Source organism: Panthera uncia, chromosome F2 (assembly GCF_023721935.1).
Source record: "Panthera uncia isolate 11264 chromosome F2, Puncia_PCG_1.0, whole genome shotgun sequence".
In the NCBI taxonomy this organism is placed as follows: Eukaryota; Metazoa; Chordata; class Mammalia; order Carnivora; family Felidae; genus Panthera; species Panthera uncia.
Genome location: NC_064812.1, coordinates 8,844,878 through 8,860,994, shown reverse-complemented (window position 1 = coordinate 8,860,994; position 16,117 = coordinate 8,844,878). Strand labels below are relative to the sequence as shown.

General features: G+C 50.3%; 1 protein-coding gene across 8 annotated transcripts in view; it reads right to left on the bottom strand.

The window, feature by feature from the left end:
* Positions 1–6,882: 6,882 nt before the first annotated feature.
* SLA (Src like adaptor) overlaps positions 6,883–16,117 on the bottom strand; it is a 37,040-nt gene continuing 27,805 nt past the window's right edge. For all 8 annotated transcript variants that reach the window (XM_049632883.1, XM_049632881.1, XM_049632882.1 and 5 more), the window contains 4 exons: positions 15,581–15,684; positions 12,877–13,008; positions 8,887–9,019; positions 6,883–8,299 (listed from right to left, as the gene is read on the bottom strand). In XM_049632883.1, the coding sequence (XP_049488840.1) occupies positions 8,089–8,299; positions 8,887–9,019; positions 12,877–13,008; positions 15,581–15,684 (580 nt within the window). In that variant the 3' untranslated portion in view covers positions 6,883–8,088. The remainder of the gene's footprint in view (positions 8,300–8,886; positions 9,020–12,876; positions 13,009–15,580; positions 15,685–16,117) is intronic.

Below are 16,117 nucleotides of genomic sequence, written 5' to 3'. Positions count from 1 at the left end.
TGATGGTGATGATGATGATGGTGGTGATGGTGATGATGATGATGGTGGTGATGGTGATGATGATGATGGTGATATAATCATACCGATGATAGTGATATAATGATATCGATCGTAACAGTAACTATTATGAAAGAAATAACCTGGTTGATCACAGCATAAGCCCTGATGGTTATTCTGTCATTGATGAGCTTCTAATTTTATGAAGCACCCAATCTGTGCCAGGTGCCATGCTAGGTGCTGGAAATACGGTGCTAAATGATTCATGTCCTAGTTCTTAGGAAGCTTGCAGTTTACTGGGGGGTGGGGAACAGACACTTAAAAAGTGGATATTTAAAAGAGGGTCTTAGGGAAGCTCAGAGAGAAGCCCCCATCCAAGCACAAGGGAGGGGGGGAATGTCCACGGACACTTCCCGGGAGAAGGAATGTCTGAGCAAAATGTGAACACTGTGTAGGCATTGAACCACAGGCAGAGTCCCGACACTAAGGGGCAGCTGGGCTCCTCACGGAGGTCTGCCAGCCCTGGGCTGCAGTGGGGGACAGGGCAGTAATGGAGACTGGGAGGCAGCGAGCAGCTGGACTGCAGTGAGCACCTTGGGTTTCCTCCTCAGCGAAGGGAGCCATGGAAGGGGTGTGTTTGTTTGCTTATTTGGTTTGGTTTCCTTTGGCTTGGTTTCCTATTTTAACCATTTTTAACTGTACAATTCAGTGCCATCAAGTACAATCAATTGCAATGTCATACAGTCATCATATTAATCATTTCCAGAACTTTCCATCGTCTCAAACAGAAACTCTGTATATGTTAAACAATAACCCCCATCCCCCCTGCTCCCCAACCCCTGATAACATCTATTTTGCCTTCTGTCTCTATGAATTTGCCTGTTTTAGGTAGCTCACATTAGTGGAACTGTACAAAATTTGGTGTGTGTGTGTGTGTGTGTGTGTGTGTGTGTGTGTGTCTGGCTTATTTCACTTAGCATCATGCCTCCATAAAGGTTCATCTGTGTTGTAGTTTATATCAGAATTTCCTTCCTCTCTAGGTTGAATAATATTCCATTGTTTGCACATACCGCATTTTGTTCCCGTATTCATCTGTTGGTAGACACTGGGGCTATTTCTGCCTTACTGTGAATAGTGCGGCGATGAACACTGGTGTGCTATCAAAGGGTTTTCCGGCGAGGGGGAAACTCGCTTCCCTTTAGGAAGGCTTGTCTTAGAGCTGAGTGGAGGATGCATTTAAGAGGGACAGTCCTGAAAGCACAGAAAGCAATGCTGAGATTATGAAGTAGCCAAACTAAGGCATCAAGACCAATGCCATGGACCTGCTAGCAAATCTAAGGCCATATGACCACACTGCAGCATTGCCCAGCCCTGCTGGGATCCAAACCCTTGATAGGAAGGAGGACAAGAGTGACATCGTTTGGGCCTCAGTGCTGCTGGGTCAACATCATCACCGCCCCCGAGGGGAAGTGGTACCACCTGCTACTTGGTCTCTCTCCTTCGGCCACTGGAGCCTTCCAACATTCCTTGAGGGGCCCATGCTCTGTTTTGCTTCCTAAGGACGTTTCCTCTGCGTGCCACACTTTTCTCCCATCTTCCTCTTTGCCCGCTCTGTTTGTCCTTCAGGGAATCCTTTCAGACTTTTCAGCCCAGAACCAGACCCCCTTTGTATGATCTCTGCTGCCTGTACTTCTCTGCACTTCATGTGTCACGATATCCCACCAGGAGATAATTATTCCCACTGCCAAATCCATCCCTCTCGTAAGACGGGAAACTCTGGGAGAGCAGAGGACAGCTGTGCCCTGCTCTTACAGGGCCCCAAGCACCCAACACAGCTGTCTTACAGTAGATGCTCCAGAGTTAATATCCGGGAAGCAAAAGAGCAGAGGAATGGGCACGTGTGTCCAGGGTCTTACAGGCCAGGCCTCCTCCCTCCCCGCCACCACTTTCTCGTGTCCCTTTGTTCCCGATTTTCCTCGGTCTCTCCCTCCATCTTCGCGGCAGGAGGTCTGAGCCCAAACATCTCTCAATTCCTGGTATTGGAAACAGAACTTCCTGACTTTGAGTTGCTCCTGAAGGGATTTCCTCCGAGCCTTCTCAGCAACCAGACACTCGGTGGGACCTGGAAGACGCCAGAAATACCTTCCAGGAGGCCCAGGAGGCCGAGTTTTCTTTTTGAAAAGTCTGGAGAGTTTAGGTGTTTGGGGGATTTCAAAGACTAATCTGTTTTAGCAAATGGCAGTGTATTTAAAAATAAACTCCATCTGTTTCAGTCATTTAGAAGCAGCTTTTACAACCGCTCCCAGCAGTCTTTGAGATGCATGTGAAATTATTTGGAATCGAGAGAACGAAAATACTTCAATATATTAGCGGCTCTTAAACTTGTTCTTTACCAGCAGATGTTTGGGGGAATGGATGTGAGTTGGTGATATATTCTTGGACAGAATCGTAAGTATTTCTGCAAAGCTTGAGGCCAGAGCTGTTAAAATGGAGAGACAGGCTCCTGTGATAATTAATAACTTTATTGAGCATATTTGGGGCCACAGAGCACCTCCCATATATTATTTCATAGATTGTTCACATTGCGTGGCACAGGGTCTTTGTATTATTTGCAATCTAGAGGTAAGAAGTCTGAGGCTTAGAGAGGTTTAGTGACTGGCTAAAGAACACACAGCCGAGAAGGAGCTGCATTAGAGGCTGGCACCTAAAATCTCATCCTGTGTTTCCCCCAACCATGCAGCGGCTTCTCTAGAAACTTGCGACTCTTTCAGGGTCTTAAGGTGGAAGAGAAAAGAGCCCAGGCCTAGCATCAGAATGCTTCACTCTTGCATTCTTTATGGATAAAATCGGTATCATTAATTCTGTCTCCCAAAGGCTTGGACGGTTGGCATCACAGTAGGTGTACAGAATGTTCTGGAGTTCCCGAACTCCAGAAATCCAGGTTCCGCCTCGCCTTGCTAAGCTAGGGCAATGCCAAGAAAAAGCACGTCTGGGGATGCTTCACCTGCCCAGGGCGCCAGGTTGAAGAAGAGAGACGGGTGACGTGTTGCAAACATGAGCTGTGATGCCCCGGGCAGTTTTAAGAGAAGACAGAGGAGGTCATGTCCTGTGTGGTATGATTCATAGAGTCCAGGAGAGATTTCCACTGCCCTCCTACAACACTGCCCCAATTCTGCATTCCTCAGTGCGAGTGCCAGGCCCCAGGGATTGGCCCCAAGCTATGTTTTCCTGTCTCCTTTTCTGCTGCGTTCCTGCCTGAGCCCTGCACTCCAGGCTCACCGGTAATCAACATTCCTAGAAAATGCCATGCCTTCTTCCACGTCTTTCCATCGCTGTTCGTGGTCAGCTCTTCGCGGCCAGTATGTCCGCTTCTCCACCTAACTAACGAGTCACTTCCTTCTTCGAGGCTTGGCTGAAACGGGGCCGCGAAGCCTTTTCTCCATCTCTTAAAGCAGAATGACTCTCGCTTTGGTGAAGAGACTTCTATTTGGCAATTTTTAGGAACACTGCCTTGTCTTACCTGCTGGTTAGTCTTCTAATATATCTATTCCCATGCTGCTGTGACTGAGTGCTTAACTGGGAGCGTGAAATTTTCCTCTTAGAACTTCCTTAACACTCAGCACAGCCCTGGGCAGAAGAGGGTACCGAAGCGCAGGCCGAGTTCTGTTAAACTGGTGGAGGGGCCCAACCGCTGCGTTCTTCTGTTTTCACACAAACCTCCTCGTTCAAGCTTGTTCTCCTCCGTTTCTCTTAATCAAAATGGACTGAGGGGCGCCTGGGTGGCTCAGTTGGGTAAGCGTCCGACTTTGGCTCAGGTTATGATCTCACAGTTTGTGGGTTTGAGCCCCACATCGGGCTCTGTGCTGACAGCTCGGAGCCTGGAGCCTGCTTTAGATTCTGTCTCCCTCTCTCTCTGCCCTTCCCCCACTCATGCTCTGTCTCTCTCTCTCTGTCAAAAATAAATAAACATTAAAAAAAATTGAGCTATTCATGGGCTCCAGTGCTCTCATCTATATTTTGGAATAAGTTTATTGATTGTCTTTCAATAGTCTTGATGGGAATGGGAATGTATTTTCATGGAATTTTTCAGTTAATTAAAAAAATGTCTATGGTTTTATAATGTTAAATCTTGCATCCATGAATCAGGTTGCCACCATTACCGCAACAGGATTTTTGTCTCCTTACGTCTTTTCGTAGAGTTTTGAACTTCTGTCCACAGAAGCGTTGTGAAGTCATGGTGGGCAAGTCCCTACCTGTATTCTCGTTGGGTTGGTGTTGTGAACGGTGTCGTATTTTTTATTGTACTTCCCAGTGGTCAGTCCTGGCATCGGGGAGTAGAGTTGGCTCTGAATTTGCTGAGCCTTCTTACCGCTTCCATTGCTTGATCTGTTGGTTCCACTGGATTTTCTATGACATTATTTCATTATCTGTAAATGTAGGCAGGTTAACTTTGAACAAAAATGCTCAGCTGCTCTAGCGAAGAGACTCAACACTTAAGGACCTTAAATAACAAATATGTTTTCTTTTGTTTTGTTTTACTTTATCGTAGTATTTACCAAGGTGTCTCACGATCTCTCGGGACATGTGTTCCTTCTAGGTGTTTCTCTGCCATCTGGGGGTCTTGTTCCCATTGGCAGGGCCATGTCTGGGCAGCTCAGACATCCAGGCAGGGGCAGAGGGATGGGGGCCGCCGTGGCTGACTGTGGGAGGGGCGGGACCCCCCTCCCTTCCCCCACAGAGACCCCCTATGTGCAGCCCTGTGGCTGACTGGCTTTTCTTCTTCTTTGACATGATCTTTCTTGCTCCTGTTCATCTTTGACACATTCATCTGACCATTTAAACAAGGTTTTGCTCTGGATCTTGTTGATGACTATATCATTAGAACTTTCGTTTCACCCACGTTTACCTTTGTCATCTTTTACTTGCTTCTTGTTTCCACGACAGTCAGTTGTTCTTTTAGCTTCTCGGGTGGAAATCCAACCTCATTACTGTTCATTCTTTGTTTTCTGATCAGTGGATTTCAAGCAATAAATGTCCCTCCTACTATTGTATCACTTAAGCCCTGGGGAGTTTGAGAAGTAGGAACATGCCCTGTATTTCTCAGTCTTTTATTATTTCTTGTATTGTGTTCTTCTTAACCCAAGGGGATATCTCCTCTTTTTTCCCCCCTGTAAATGCTTGTTTAGATTTGTAAGATTTTTACCCATCCCTTTGCAAATCGATTTTTAATGTTGTTTCATTATTATCATGGAGCATGAGTCAGTGAAAGGCGACTCTGAAATTTATTAGGACTTCCTCTGTGACCTAATGTGCTTCTCATTTGTTGATAGGAACGTTGTATAGTGTTATCGAAACCTGCTATTTACCGATCTACTTATCTTTGCTTGATTGCTCAGTTTCTGAGAGTTGTGTGTTTAAACCTCCACATAAAATGATTCCTTTATCTATGTGTCCCTATAATAGTTGCCTAATATATTTGGAAACCGTATCGTTAGATTAACACAGGTTCAGTCACGATATCTTCTTAATGTATCATTCCTTTTGTAACGTCTCTCTTTGCCCTTAGACAATTTATTTTCGCCTTAAATTCCATTTTGCCTCAAAATTCAACACTTTCCCATTGTTCACTGGGGCGCCTGGGTGGCGCGGTCGGTTAAGCGTCCGACTTCAGCCAGGTCACGATCTCGCGGTCCGTGAGTTCGAGCCCCGCATCAGGCTCTGGGCTGATGGCTCGGAGCCTGGAGCCTGTTTCCGATTCTGTGTCTCCCTCTCTCTCTGCCCCTCCCCCGTTCATGCTCTGTCTCTCTCTGTCCCAAAAATAAATAAAAAAAAAAAAAAAAAAAAAAAAAAAAAAAAACGTTGAAAAAAAAAAAAAAAAGAACAAAAAAGCAGAGATCTCGAAAGTAATTTGCAGAAGTAATGTAGTGAAGGCAGAATGTTCATAACAATCGCTAAGAAGTTGTTCTCTCCCCCTGCCCCCTGTGTCCACCTTCGAGTTTGATAAGACACCCTCAAAATTCACAAAATCCGTTTTTTTTTAAGGCTGCACTTCCAGAGAAAGCTGAGCTGCTAACCAGCGTGTTTCCTCTTGATGTTCCTTCCTTTCCTCTCTCTCTGATGGCGAGTTTATTTGAACATTCAAAATCCAAAGAAACTTCCAAAGGAACCACCCATCCACCTTGCCCAGGAAGCTCTCACCACATCCCAAGGGTTAAATATTTATTAGGTATACTTTAATCAGAAATAAATACATGATTTAGCAAAGTGTAATGCTTGCCACTTAGAAATACCTCTGAGTGCTCCCCTAAAGTTCCCAGCACACTAGTCACAACGGAAAACGACGCCTAAGACACCGTCCAAACATCTGGCGTTTGCAAGGTCCCCCTGCCTCGGGCTAGAAGTCAGCATCCACAGTGTTACATTCACTTCCCATACATCGGCTGGTCCCTTTGTAACAGCCTTTAGGGATTGTTGGGGAAACCGTAAATGTCTTCTGGTATAAACACACGAGAGTCTGATGATACAGAAAATCACATAAATGCATATACACATATCACTAGCACAGTGATCACAGATCTAAGGAATGCGTGTGGTGAACAGATTTCTCGTATCAGTCAGCGAGGGGTATCTCAGGCGCCCCTCCTCCCCCTGACCCCTTTGCAACAGGGGAGAATGAGTCACGGGTGTCTCTGCGGCCCCCTTCCTAACAGGATCCGGCTGGGCAGCCTAGAGATAAAGACTTCTCCTTTTCTAGAACTTTACTGTGCTTTCTCTCTCATCTCTGAAAATTAGTATGACAGCAATAAAGCCACTCTGACTCCCTTCTTTCCTGGAGCTCAGCAGTTTTATTCATGCGGCTGCCAGACCCTTTTTAGAATAAAATACTGGAGGAATTAATTCTTTAGAATTAATCAGTTTCCTTTTTTTTTTTTTTTTCCCTCCGAAAAAGCCAATCATTCTCACCTACTCAATCCAGCTGAACTCATACTCTATGAAGTCCAACTGAGACGTGAGCTCATGGGACACCCTTACCTGATCCGGTTTCCCCACCCCCGAGCCATGAGCTGATTTCCTTTTTATACCCCTCTTTCACGATATTGGTTTGTACACTTTTTTCCCTGTCTACGCTGAGTGCCTCTGCTGATCCTTCCTTCCTTCCTTCTTCCCTTCCTTCCTTCTTCCCTTCCTTCCTTCTTCCCTTCCTTCCTTCCTTCCTTCCTTCCTTCCTTCCTTCCTTCCTTTCTCTGACGTGGGACCCAACACAGTGCCTCTTCAGGCAATCATGAGTGAATAATTGCATTATTACTGGTGAGAATCTCAGTGGGTCGGAGAAGCCCTTCCTGTGCTGCAGAACCATGGCTGGGGACACCATGAGTTTGCCCTGTTCCAGGGCTACCCTCACACTTCCCTGCAGGCGGCCTCCCTCTCTCCCACCTGCCCTCTGCAGAAGCAGGGAGGCCATCTGACTTCTGTACATGAGGCTCTGACACCAGGAGGCCAACAGGATCTCCTGCTTCAGGGATAATAGGGAAGATTAACGTGTTTAGTGTCACCGAATTCCCTTAAAAAGAGGGGAGCTGCATACCAACGGTCTGGTTATGGTTGGGTTAGAAAAGTTGAACGCAGGAGACCAACTTGCAAACCTAGACTGGCCAGGCCACGGCTTTCAGCTCATCTCCTTCTCAGGCCTTCGTCATTGAGAAGTTATCTCTGAGGAGCTCAGAGTGTGACCATCTGGACAGTTTGTTCGAGGACAGTCTTGTGCCCTTTCTTGTAAGATAATGTCTTTATCTTTCCCACAAACACAATAAGCACACACGAATGCGCAGGCTCTTCTGAAGTGTTGCCAGATCACATCCTGATTCAGCGACGTTCCGCGACGTCTCAGTACTGATCAGACGCCAGGGAGGGGCTCCCTTGGTCGTGATGTGGCTAGAGAAGATGTGAGTTCAAGTCTCCAGGTGCCTTCTCGTGGCTTCTGGAAGGTGTGCGGTTCCCCAGGGACCAGGGACCCGGGCCTCTCTGCCAGATTCCAGGTGACGGTTCAAACCTCCGTTATTTGGGGCACACGCCACGGTGTCTGTTCTGAGGCTAGTCTTCAAAATATGGTGGCGAGAAGAGCGAGCTCTTCCTCTTACTGCCGCTGTATATCAAGGACATGCTTTTCTTCTTTCGGTCAAAGGACGTGCTGTCATCGCTGGTCAGGGACAGGTAGGAAGCGATGCTTTCCCGAAGGCCGTAGCTGAAAAGGGACTCATCCACGCCAAGCGAGTTCCTGGCTCCCTCGGGGTCATCTTGCAGTCTGCGAGTGGGAAGGACGGTGGCAGAGGAAGGGAAAAAAGGGAGGGACATAGGACGACAGAGAACAAGAAAATGAGAGAAGAAGAAAAAAGGGCTGGTTAACATTGCTCTAATTTATTGTTCTAATTCTGCTTCTTACATTTGTGGCTGTGCGGTCTTGGAGAAATCACGTAACCTCTCTGAACCGCCATTTGCTTGGATGGCTACACCTCCCAACTGCAAGTTCGAATGAATATTTCTTTATGATATTTACAAGGAAGAGCAGTTTTGTTCATCTCCCAGGCAGTTCTGATCTCTGATTTTCCTTGAATTTGCCAGTGGAATGTCTGGATCGGTGTTTGATTAAGATAGCTCACCAATTCCCAACGACAGATATCCCTTAAAAGGTGATCGCTGCGAGGCCACAAGCTGGGTCTGCCTCCCAGGGGGCAGTGGGATTCTATGGGTGTGCACCTGCTCAGAGCACCCACCCTCAGCTTTCCACAGGGCCGGCTCTAGCTTGCCCTATTTTCAGCGGTGTGGCTCACACACTGGTCTGGGGTTCATACATTCATGTGGGACACACACACACACACACAGACACCCCACCTGGCTACCCTTTTCCAGTCAAAGGTCTTCTGGCGCAAGGTGACAGGTGAGTCGGGGGCCCTCACTGCCGGGGCGGCCGTGCTCTGAGTGAGGCAGGGTGTGGTCAGCACACAGCAGAGACCGTCAGCCACCTCTGAGGAGAGAGGCAGACGCCTGGTTAGTGACTCCGGGATGCCCCAGCCAGCCTGGGACGCGGGCCCTGAGGGACCATCCAGTACAGTGCCCGAGTTGTTCACATGGGGAAACTGAGGCCAACATAGGAAAGAGGCGTGGCAGGGCGGAGAGTCACGGGCCCAGTTGAGTGTGTAAGAGATGCCAAGACGCCCTGAGTACGCCCTGAGTATGCACTGAGTACGCACTGGGCTTAGCTGGGTGCAGGTGGGGCATTAAGGTTAGGATCCAAAAGCAACTCAGCCGGGGTTTGGATTTCAGCTTCGCCCTGTTAGCGAATCCCCTTGAACCTCTCCGAGCCTCAGTTTCCTTGACTGTATACTGAGAGGAACAGGCTAACAAGTGAGAACAGGTCAGGCATGGCTCCATCAACCGCGTGGTGTCCGATGCCTGTCCCTGAAGCCTGCAGAATGGCGCGTCCTCCTGGCCAAGCAGCACATCCGTGGGCAGGAAGTCAGGAAAATAAAAGACACGTGGAAAGAAGACAGGAAGGAAGGGGGAGAGAGTAGGAGGGAGGGGACGGGGGGGGGATGGAGGGGAGGAAGTAAAAACAGAACAAAAAAAGAAAAGAAAAGACGCAGGAATAAAGGAGGAAGAAGACAAAGATAAGGGCAAACAAGGGAAAGCGGAAAAAGGAAAAAAAATGAAGAGAAATCTCTCTTCCCTAGCCTGGATACGCATGCACAGAGGATGAGGAGGTGAGGGAGACTGAGCCAGACATAAAGCCTGGGGCCACCCAGTGCCAGTAGACGGCACCGGAGGGGGTGTGAGAGGTTAACCCTGAGGGCGAGCCGGAATCCGGGCCAAGACAAAAAGCACTGAGGCTCCCAAGCACACGCAGCCCGAGCCCGGCGCTGAGCTGGCCTGAGCGCTTCATTTCAGCCAGCAGCACGTCAGCTCTGAGCAGTCAGTATCCTTACACCCACTTCCAGAAGGAGGAAGCCGTGAACCCTGGGGTCAAGTCACTTGCTCAGGGTCACAGGAATGCGGTCGGAACCTGCCTCGTTGACTCAGAACCAGGCACTTGTTCCAAAGGCAACTCCTTGCCTCTGCAGTGGAGGAGAGAGAAGTCCCACGTGCATCTGGGGTCTGGACACACCTTATTCTCTGCACTCTGCAGAAGTTTCCAGAATGCTCACTCCTCTCCCACCCTTGGGCTCCCAATGACTCTACTACATTCAAGGGTCCCCCTTTTCGGCCCTTCGTTTCCCTGGCCAGATTTGGGAACTTGTGTCCTGCTCCATCTGGCCTCTCAGTCACCACCAGGCACCAGATCCTTTGGGGCCAGACATCTCACGCTCCTGGTTTTCTTTTTGGTCCTAACAACAATCTTCCAAGAGGCAGTGCAGTCCCCATTTTATAGATGAAGAAACCGAGGCTTCAACATGTTAACACATTTACAAACAGCACCAGGTAAATAAATATAAACATCGTGGAACACAACGGTGTCTGTTCAGACCCCTCGAGGCACAATCTTTTCTCATTCTGTGTCTCTAGATACACTCTGGTGGGAGGTCAACTTGGCCACATTGTTTCCACCGTGGGGCACCCAGGGGCACAGAAAGTATTTCAGCCATTCGCAGCAGTGGGCTGATGCGTGTGAACCATGGACCGATGCAGCGAGCAGGGGCACATTTCTGGAAGGCATTGCTCCTGTAACCAGAGCAAGCACCTTGAGCGCCCTCGCCCTGGAAGCCTCGTGGGTGTCCCAGGGTGTAACATCGTTGCTGGGGCAGCCTCCTTTCCGTGTTTGCTTTTGTCTATGCAAAACTTATGGTCTCCACACCTCTCGGATGATTGTTATTAAAAGCCAAATACCACAACCAACCTTTACTCATAATCAGTAAAAGTTGACCATCTCCAGGACTCCCTTCCTCTTTCATTTTTAGCTAAGCTGCTAGGTTTCCAGGTATCACAGAATTAACATTTGGTATCGGTTATTTTGAATCTGCCCCGCTGCGGGCTGTGATGGACACATTACATTATTGCAGGTCACCCATTGTATGAACAGTCATCGCACCCACCTGCAAGGGAACTGTTTCCATCCACCTTCCATGGCCCGGGAGAGGTGGAGTCTCTGCCCAAGGTCTCACAGTGCCCAGATTGCAGCTTGGGCCTGTGTCTCCCAAGAGGCCATTCTCCTCCATGCCCCGCCTTCTCCTCCATGCCCTGCCCTTCCCCATGCCCCGCCTTCTCCATGCCTCGCCCATCTCCTCCATGCCCCGCCCTTCTCCATGCCCCGCCTTCTCCCCCATGCCCGGCCTTCTCCTCCATGCCCCGCCCTTCTCCATGCCCCACCTTCTCTTCCATGCCCCACCCTTCTCCATGCCCCACCTTCTCCATGCCCCACCTTCTCCATGCCCCGCCCTTCTCCTCCATGCCCTGTCCTTCTCCATGCCCCACCTTGTCCCACATGCCCCGCCTTCTCCCCCCTGCCCGGCCTTCTCCATGCCCCGCCCTTCTCCATGCCCCACCTTCTCCATGCCCCGCCTTCTCCCCCATGCCCCGCCTTCTCCTTCATGCCCTGCCCTTCTCCATGCCCCACCTTCTCCATGCCCCACCTTCTCCGTGCCCTGCTCTTCTCCATGCCCCACCCTTCTCCATACCTCACCCTTCTCCTCCATGCCCCGCCCTTCTCCATGCCCTGCCCTTCTCACTGGTCTTGTGTGATAACCCAGGCCTTGTGGGCTCCTCTAACCTTGAAATGCCCTTCAAGACCCACAGCCTACAGAATGCTAGCAAAGATACCCAGGGGTGTGAGGTCTGGAACCCAGATGTGGGAACATGCATATGGAGTGAGGGTAACTTCTTTCTTCCTCCCTCCGATAGGCCGGGGAAGGGGGGAGGAGGAGGAGGAGGAGACGTCCTGGCTGAAGAACAGAGCGGCAGCCCGCTTATGGGTCAGTCGCTCTCCTCAGTGCTTTCCCCGTGCTCCCGCCGATGATTTGTCACAACATCCCAAGGAGTAGGGACGTTACATGGAGAAGAAAATGAGGTACGGAGGTGAGCAACCAGCCCAGGCTGCCCAGAAGATCTGGGATGTGAACACGGAGGTTCTGGAGAGAACTTCTTACCATTTCTCCCTTTTCCGTGTAAAATGTCACCTCCTGGCATTCTGGCCTTTCACAGTCTACCTCTGAACTCTTCTGACTACTTTTACCCGTCACCTCCATCAAAACCTGTCCTGCTTCTGCCATCGTGGAGGGGACGCTCCCCATCCTGGCCAGCGTGGAACACTAGGACCTCTCTCCTGGGCCCAGGAAGCATGTCCGAATGAACAAAGCTCAGCCCTGCTTTGAAGAGCTTTCTGGGAAACCCACACTAGGACACTGTTCACTGGGTCCCAAGGCAGAATGACCCAGTTCTAGGGAATCCCCGAAAGCAGGCGGGCAGTCCTGTAAACACATATCAAAGGAGGTGGCTTCCTATTGGTTTGAAGGCTGAGGAAGATTTGGCCAGACAGAAAGAGGGAGCAAAGCACCGGGGGCCCGTAAACATGTGGTCCACTTCAGGAAGTGCCAGCTGTCTGTGGTTGCAAATATTGGGGCAGGCTAATTCTCTTCATCTGCAGGTAGAAGGAAGGTGGGGTTGAGATTAGCTGCGTTTTACTCACTTACGCAGCATTCACAGGCAGCCTGTTTTAGTGTGAAATTGACGGTCTGCATTAACAAGAACAGAGGGCGTTGAGAAAGCGGGGTGACAGCCAAGTCAATCACCTGGCAGGTATCGGTGACCCGTGCACATCCTAGACACAGGCACCGCAGGGCAGTTAGCAAAAGGGGGGGCTTCCCTGATCCGTCCCGACGGGGTGTTTCTTACCAGAATAGTGATTCACCAGGTCCTCCAGGCACTGGAAGGTGAGCCTCGGGGAGATGTAATACCAGTTGTTCGGAAGGCGGAAGATGCGATAATGCTTCACCTGCCTGTGTCTCACCGAGAGGGAATAAAAACCTGCCGGAAAGGGAGGACAGGTCAGAGACGTCCCACGTGTCCCCGCTGAGGGCGATCCGCCGAAGAGCCCCCCACCACGGTGGCGGAGAGACTTTCTCAACCTTGTGATACAGCAAGAGTACCCGGACGTGCAGTCCCGGATTTGGAGGAGCAGACGCCAGAACCCCACCTTTGGGGACGTAGCTCACTGTGCAGAGACCACGGGAGCCTGCTCCTTTAGCAGCCACACTGCAAACAGGTTTTCAGGGCCACCTGCTTAGTCTTTGTGAGGTTAGCATTCGGGGTGCTCCCACATCCTTTTCTGGAAATTACACGATCGGAGCTGGGTTGTGCCCTGCAGGTCAGGATCCGTAGCTGTTCTCAAGTCCTTCCCAGGCGCACAGCGTTTCCCTCCCTGTCCCATCAAGGCGAGAATGTCATACCACTTCCCGGTCCCTACTCCCTCTTGGTTCTGCCTTATGCTCGGCTTTCTCAGAAATTTGGAATAAGCGGCAGTTAAGACTTTTTCTGGGTAGTCTTAAGAAATATGTAAAACGTGCTGTTTTTCCTTAAGTGTGGCTTAGTCAAGTAGAACTTCGGGCGAGCGCCTTCACCTCTCTTTGCCTTGATTTCCCCAAGTGGAAAGACTCGGGCCTAGGTCATGTTTGAGAGTCCCTTCTGCTCCGTCTTCTGGGTCTCAGGAGTGAAAATGTTCATGACGCAGTGAGAGAAGGAGGTTACTAGTATCTACTGAGTTTTTGCTGTCCGTACATGCTGCTTGGGGGCTAAGCTATTTCCAAACAATACTCTGTTGGTTTTTAGAAAGATTGGGATGTGTCACCGCCCGATATTTTTTATAGATGGAGAAATGAGGCTCAGAGCCCCTAAGTGCTATGGCCCGAGGCACGCGGCCTGGAGACGGCAGCTCCGGGGTCTGACCCTTGTCCTGAACGGGCTTCCTCGAACATTCGGATGGGCGTTCCTCTCTTTGCCCCAGGTCTGCCCTCTGAAGCCCAACATGTGTCTTCCTGTAACGAAGACAGGAACTAGAAATATGGTGAGCGGGTCAAAGGTGGCAGGTGGAAAATGATCAGAACTTTGCATACCCAGCCCCCGCCCCCACCCCAGCCCCAGCCCGGGCTCGGCTGAAGGTCTGCCTGATAAAGTCTTTATTTTTAGATCAACCCTGGCACCCCAAACTGGACTCTTCCCTCCCTTGGCCATGCCTGCTTACAAGTCCCATGTGAGTCTGGGTCTCCTGCCTCCGGGGACCGCCAGGACATGCACAGGAAGTTTGGTCTCTGCTTTTTGATCTTGTTTTCCCCCAGCACCCTCGAGGTTTTTAGACAAAAGTTGTTCTTGATTTTTTTTTTTTTTTTTTAATCATGTGTATATGGTCCATGCTTCTCTAAAGTCAGGCTGATGCTCATTTTAGTGAAAGGTCCCAGCACCAAGCCGCGCTGGCCTTTCATAGGTACGTGGGAAATAGTCTCAGATACCGCGTGTTCTCTTCTTTGATTGTGACTATACAAGAAGCAGGCTAAGAACCTGTGAACTTGTCTTCTGTTTTTAAAAAGGTGTTATTTTTAGTATGGGGAAGCCCTAGCTGTTAAGTGTTTTGTTCCTGTGAGTTAAAGTGCTTACTACCTCCCGGACTCCGTGCTAAGCACCTTCCTAGTGTTAATCCCACGTTATAGGAAAGGGTTAGCGAGACAGGTGCCTTCTCAGGAATTCTTACGGCCAAAACTGGAGCTCAGAGCCCGTCTCTGAACCATGACAAAGAGCGCCGCTATTTTGTTTCCACTGAACTTCTTTTGTTTTAAATGCTTATTTCTTTATGTTGAGAGAGAGAGGGAGGGGCAGAGAGAGAGAGAGAAAGAGAGAGAGGGAGAGGGGGAGAGTGAATCCCAGGCGGGCTTCATGCTGTCATGGATCCATGTCTCATGGTTCATGAGATGGTGACCTGAGCCGAAACCAAGAGTCAGATGCTTAACTGACTGAGCCACCCAGGCGCCCCTTGCTGAATTTCTTAACGTGTGGGCCGTAAGGAGGTTGTAACAGTAACGATCATAGCCAGTGTGTGCGAGTAAGCATCTGCCTGTCCTGATTCTCTAAGCTCATCGGAGGGCACAGTGCGAACCAGTATGGAAGGTCTCCTGTGTAGCAAGATTATTTTCGAGTGGCACCGCCGAGGAGAATGCTGCCGTGGCAGAAGCAAATGCCCCGCTCAAGGCCCAGAGCTTGAGAGCACAGGCCAGGCCCAGGTGGAAGCCTGCTCGCTCTGGCCCGGGGCTGCCTACCCCCTTGTTGGCTTTCCTTCCCAGGCGATGGGGACATTTCCCAGCGGGACTGAGTCTGGCAGGTGGCCCCTCCGGGCCAGGTCTCGGCCACCTGCCTCTAGGCTTCCCAACGCTGACGCCGATGCTGACGCTGGCCTCCCCAGGGGCTGTGTGGGCTGCAGGGAGCTCAGCCCCATCGGACGAGCTTGCGTGCGCCCTGGGAGGCGGGAAGATGAGCCGGGCCCCAAGTCAGCCGGGAACAAAACGTGCCCCTCTCAGCCCTCGCGTGGCAAGAGGAGTCGGAGGTGCCTCACCTTTTTTGGTCTCACTCTCTCGGATCATGAAGGAGCCCATCTTCGTGTCCGGCAGCAACAGAAGTTCCTCCGCCTTGTCCCTGCCCAGCCCTTCAAACAGCCATCTGGGGAGGAGAAAGACGGCGTGAGGGTCCTGAGCACGCCCCCTCCCGCCACCCGCCACACAGGCAGGTGGTACCAAAATTAAGAGCAAGGTCAAGTTCATACAAAACTGTTGGGATTGAAAAGAGGAGGGCGATGGACTCTTTGTTCATTCTTTCCTTTCTTCCTTCCTTCATACTTTTATTTTTTTTAATGTTTGTTCAGTTATTTTGAGGAGAGACAGAACAAGCGGGGGAGGGTCAGAGAGAAAGGGAGAGAGAATCCCAAGCAGTCTCTGCACTGTTAGAGCAGAACCCGACGTGGGGCTCGAACCCACGAGCTCTGAGATCATGACCTGAGCCGAAATCAGGAGTCGGGTGCTTAACCGACGGAGCCACCCAGGCACCCCCATTCATACTTTTAATCTTTCACATAAAATTCCCGAGTGCCTACTGC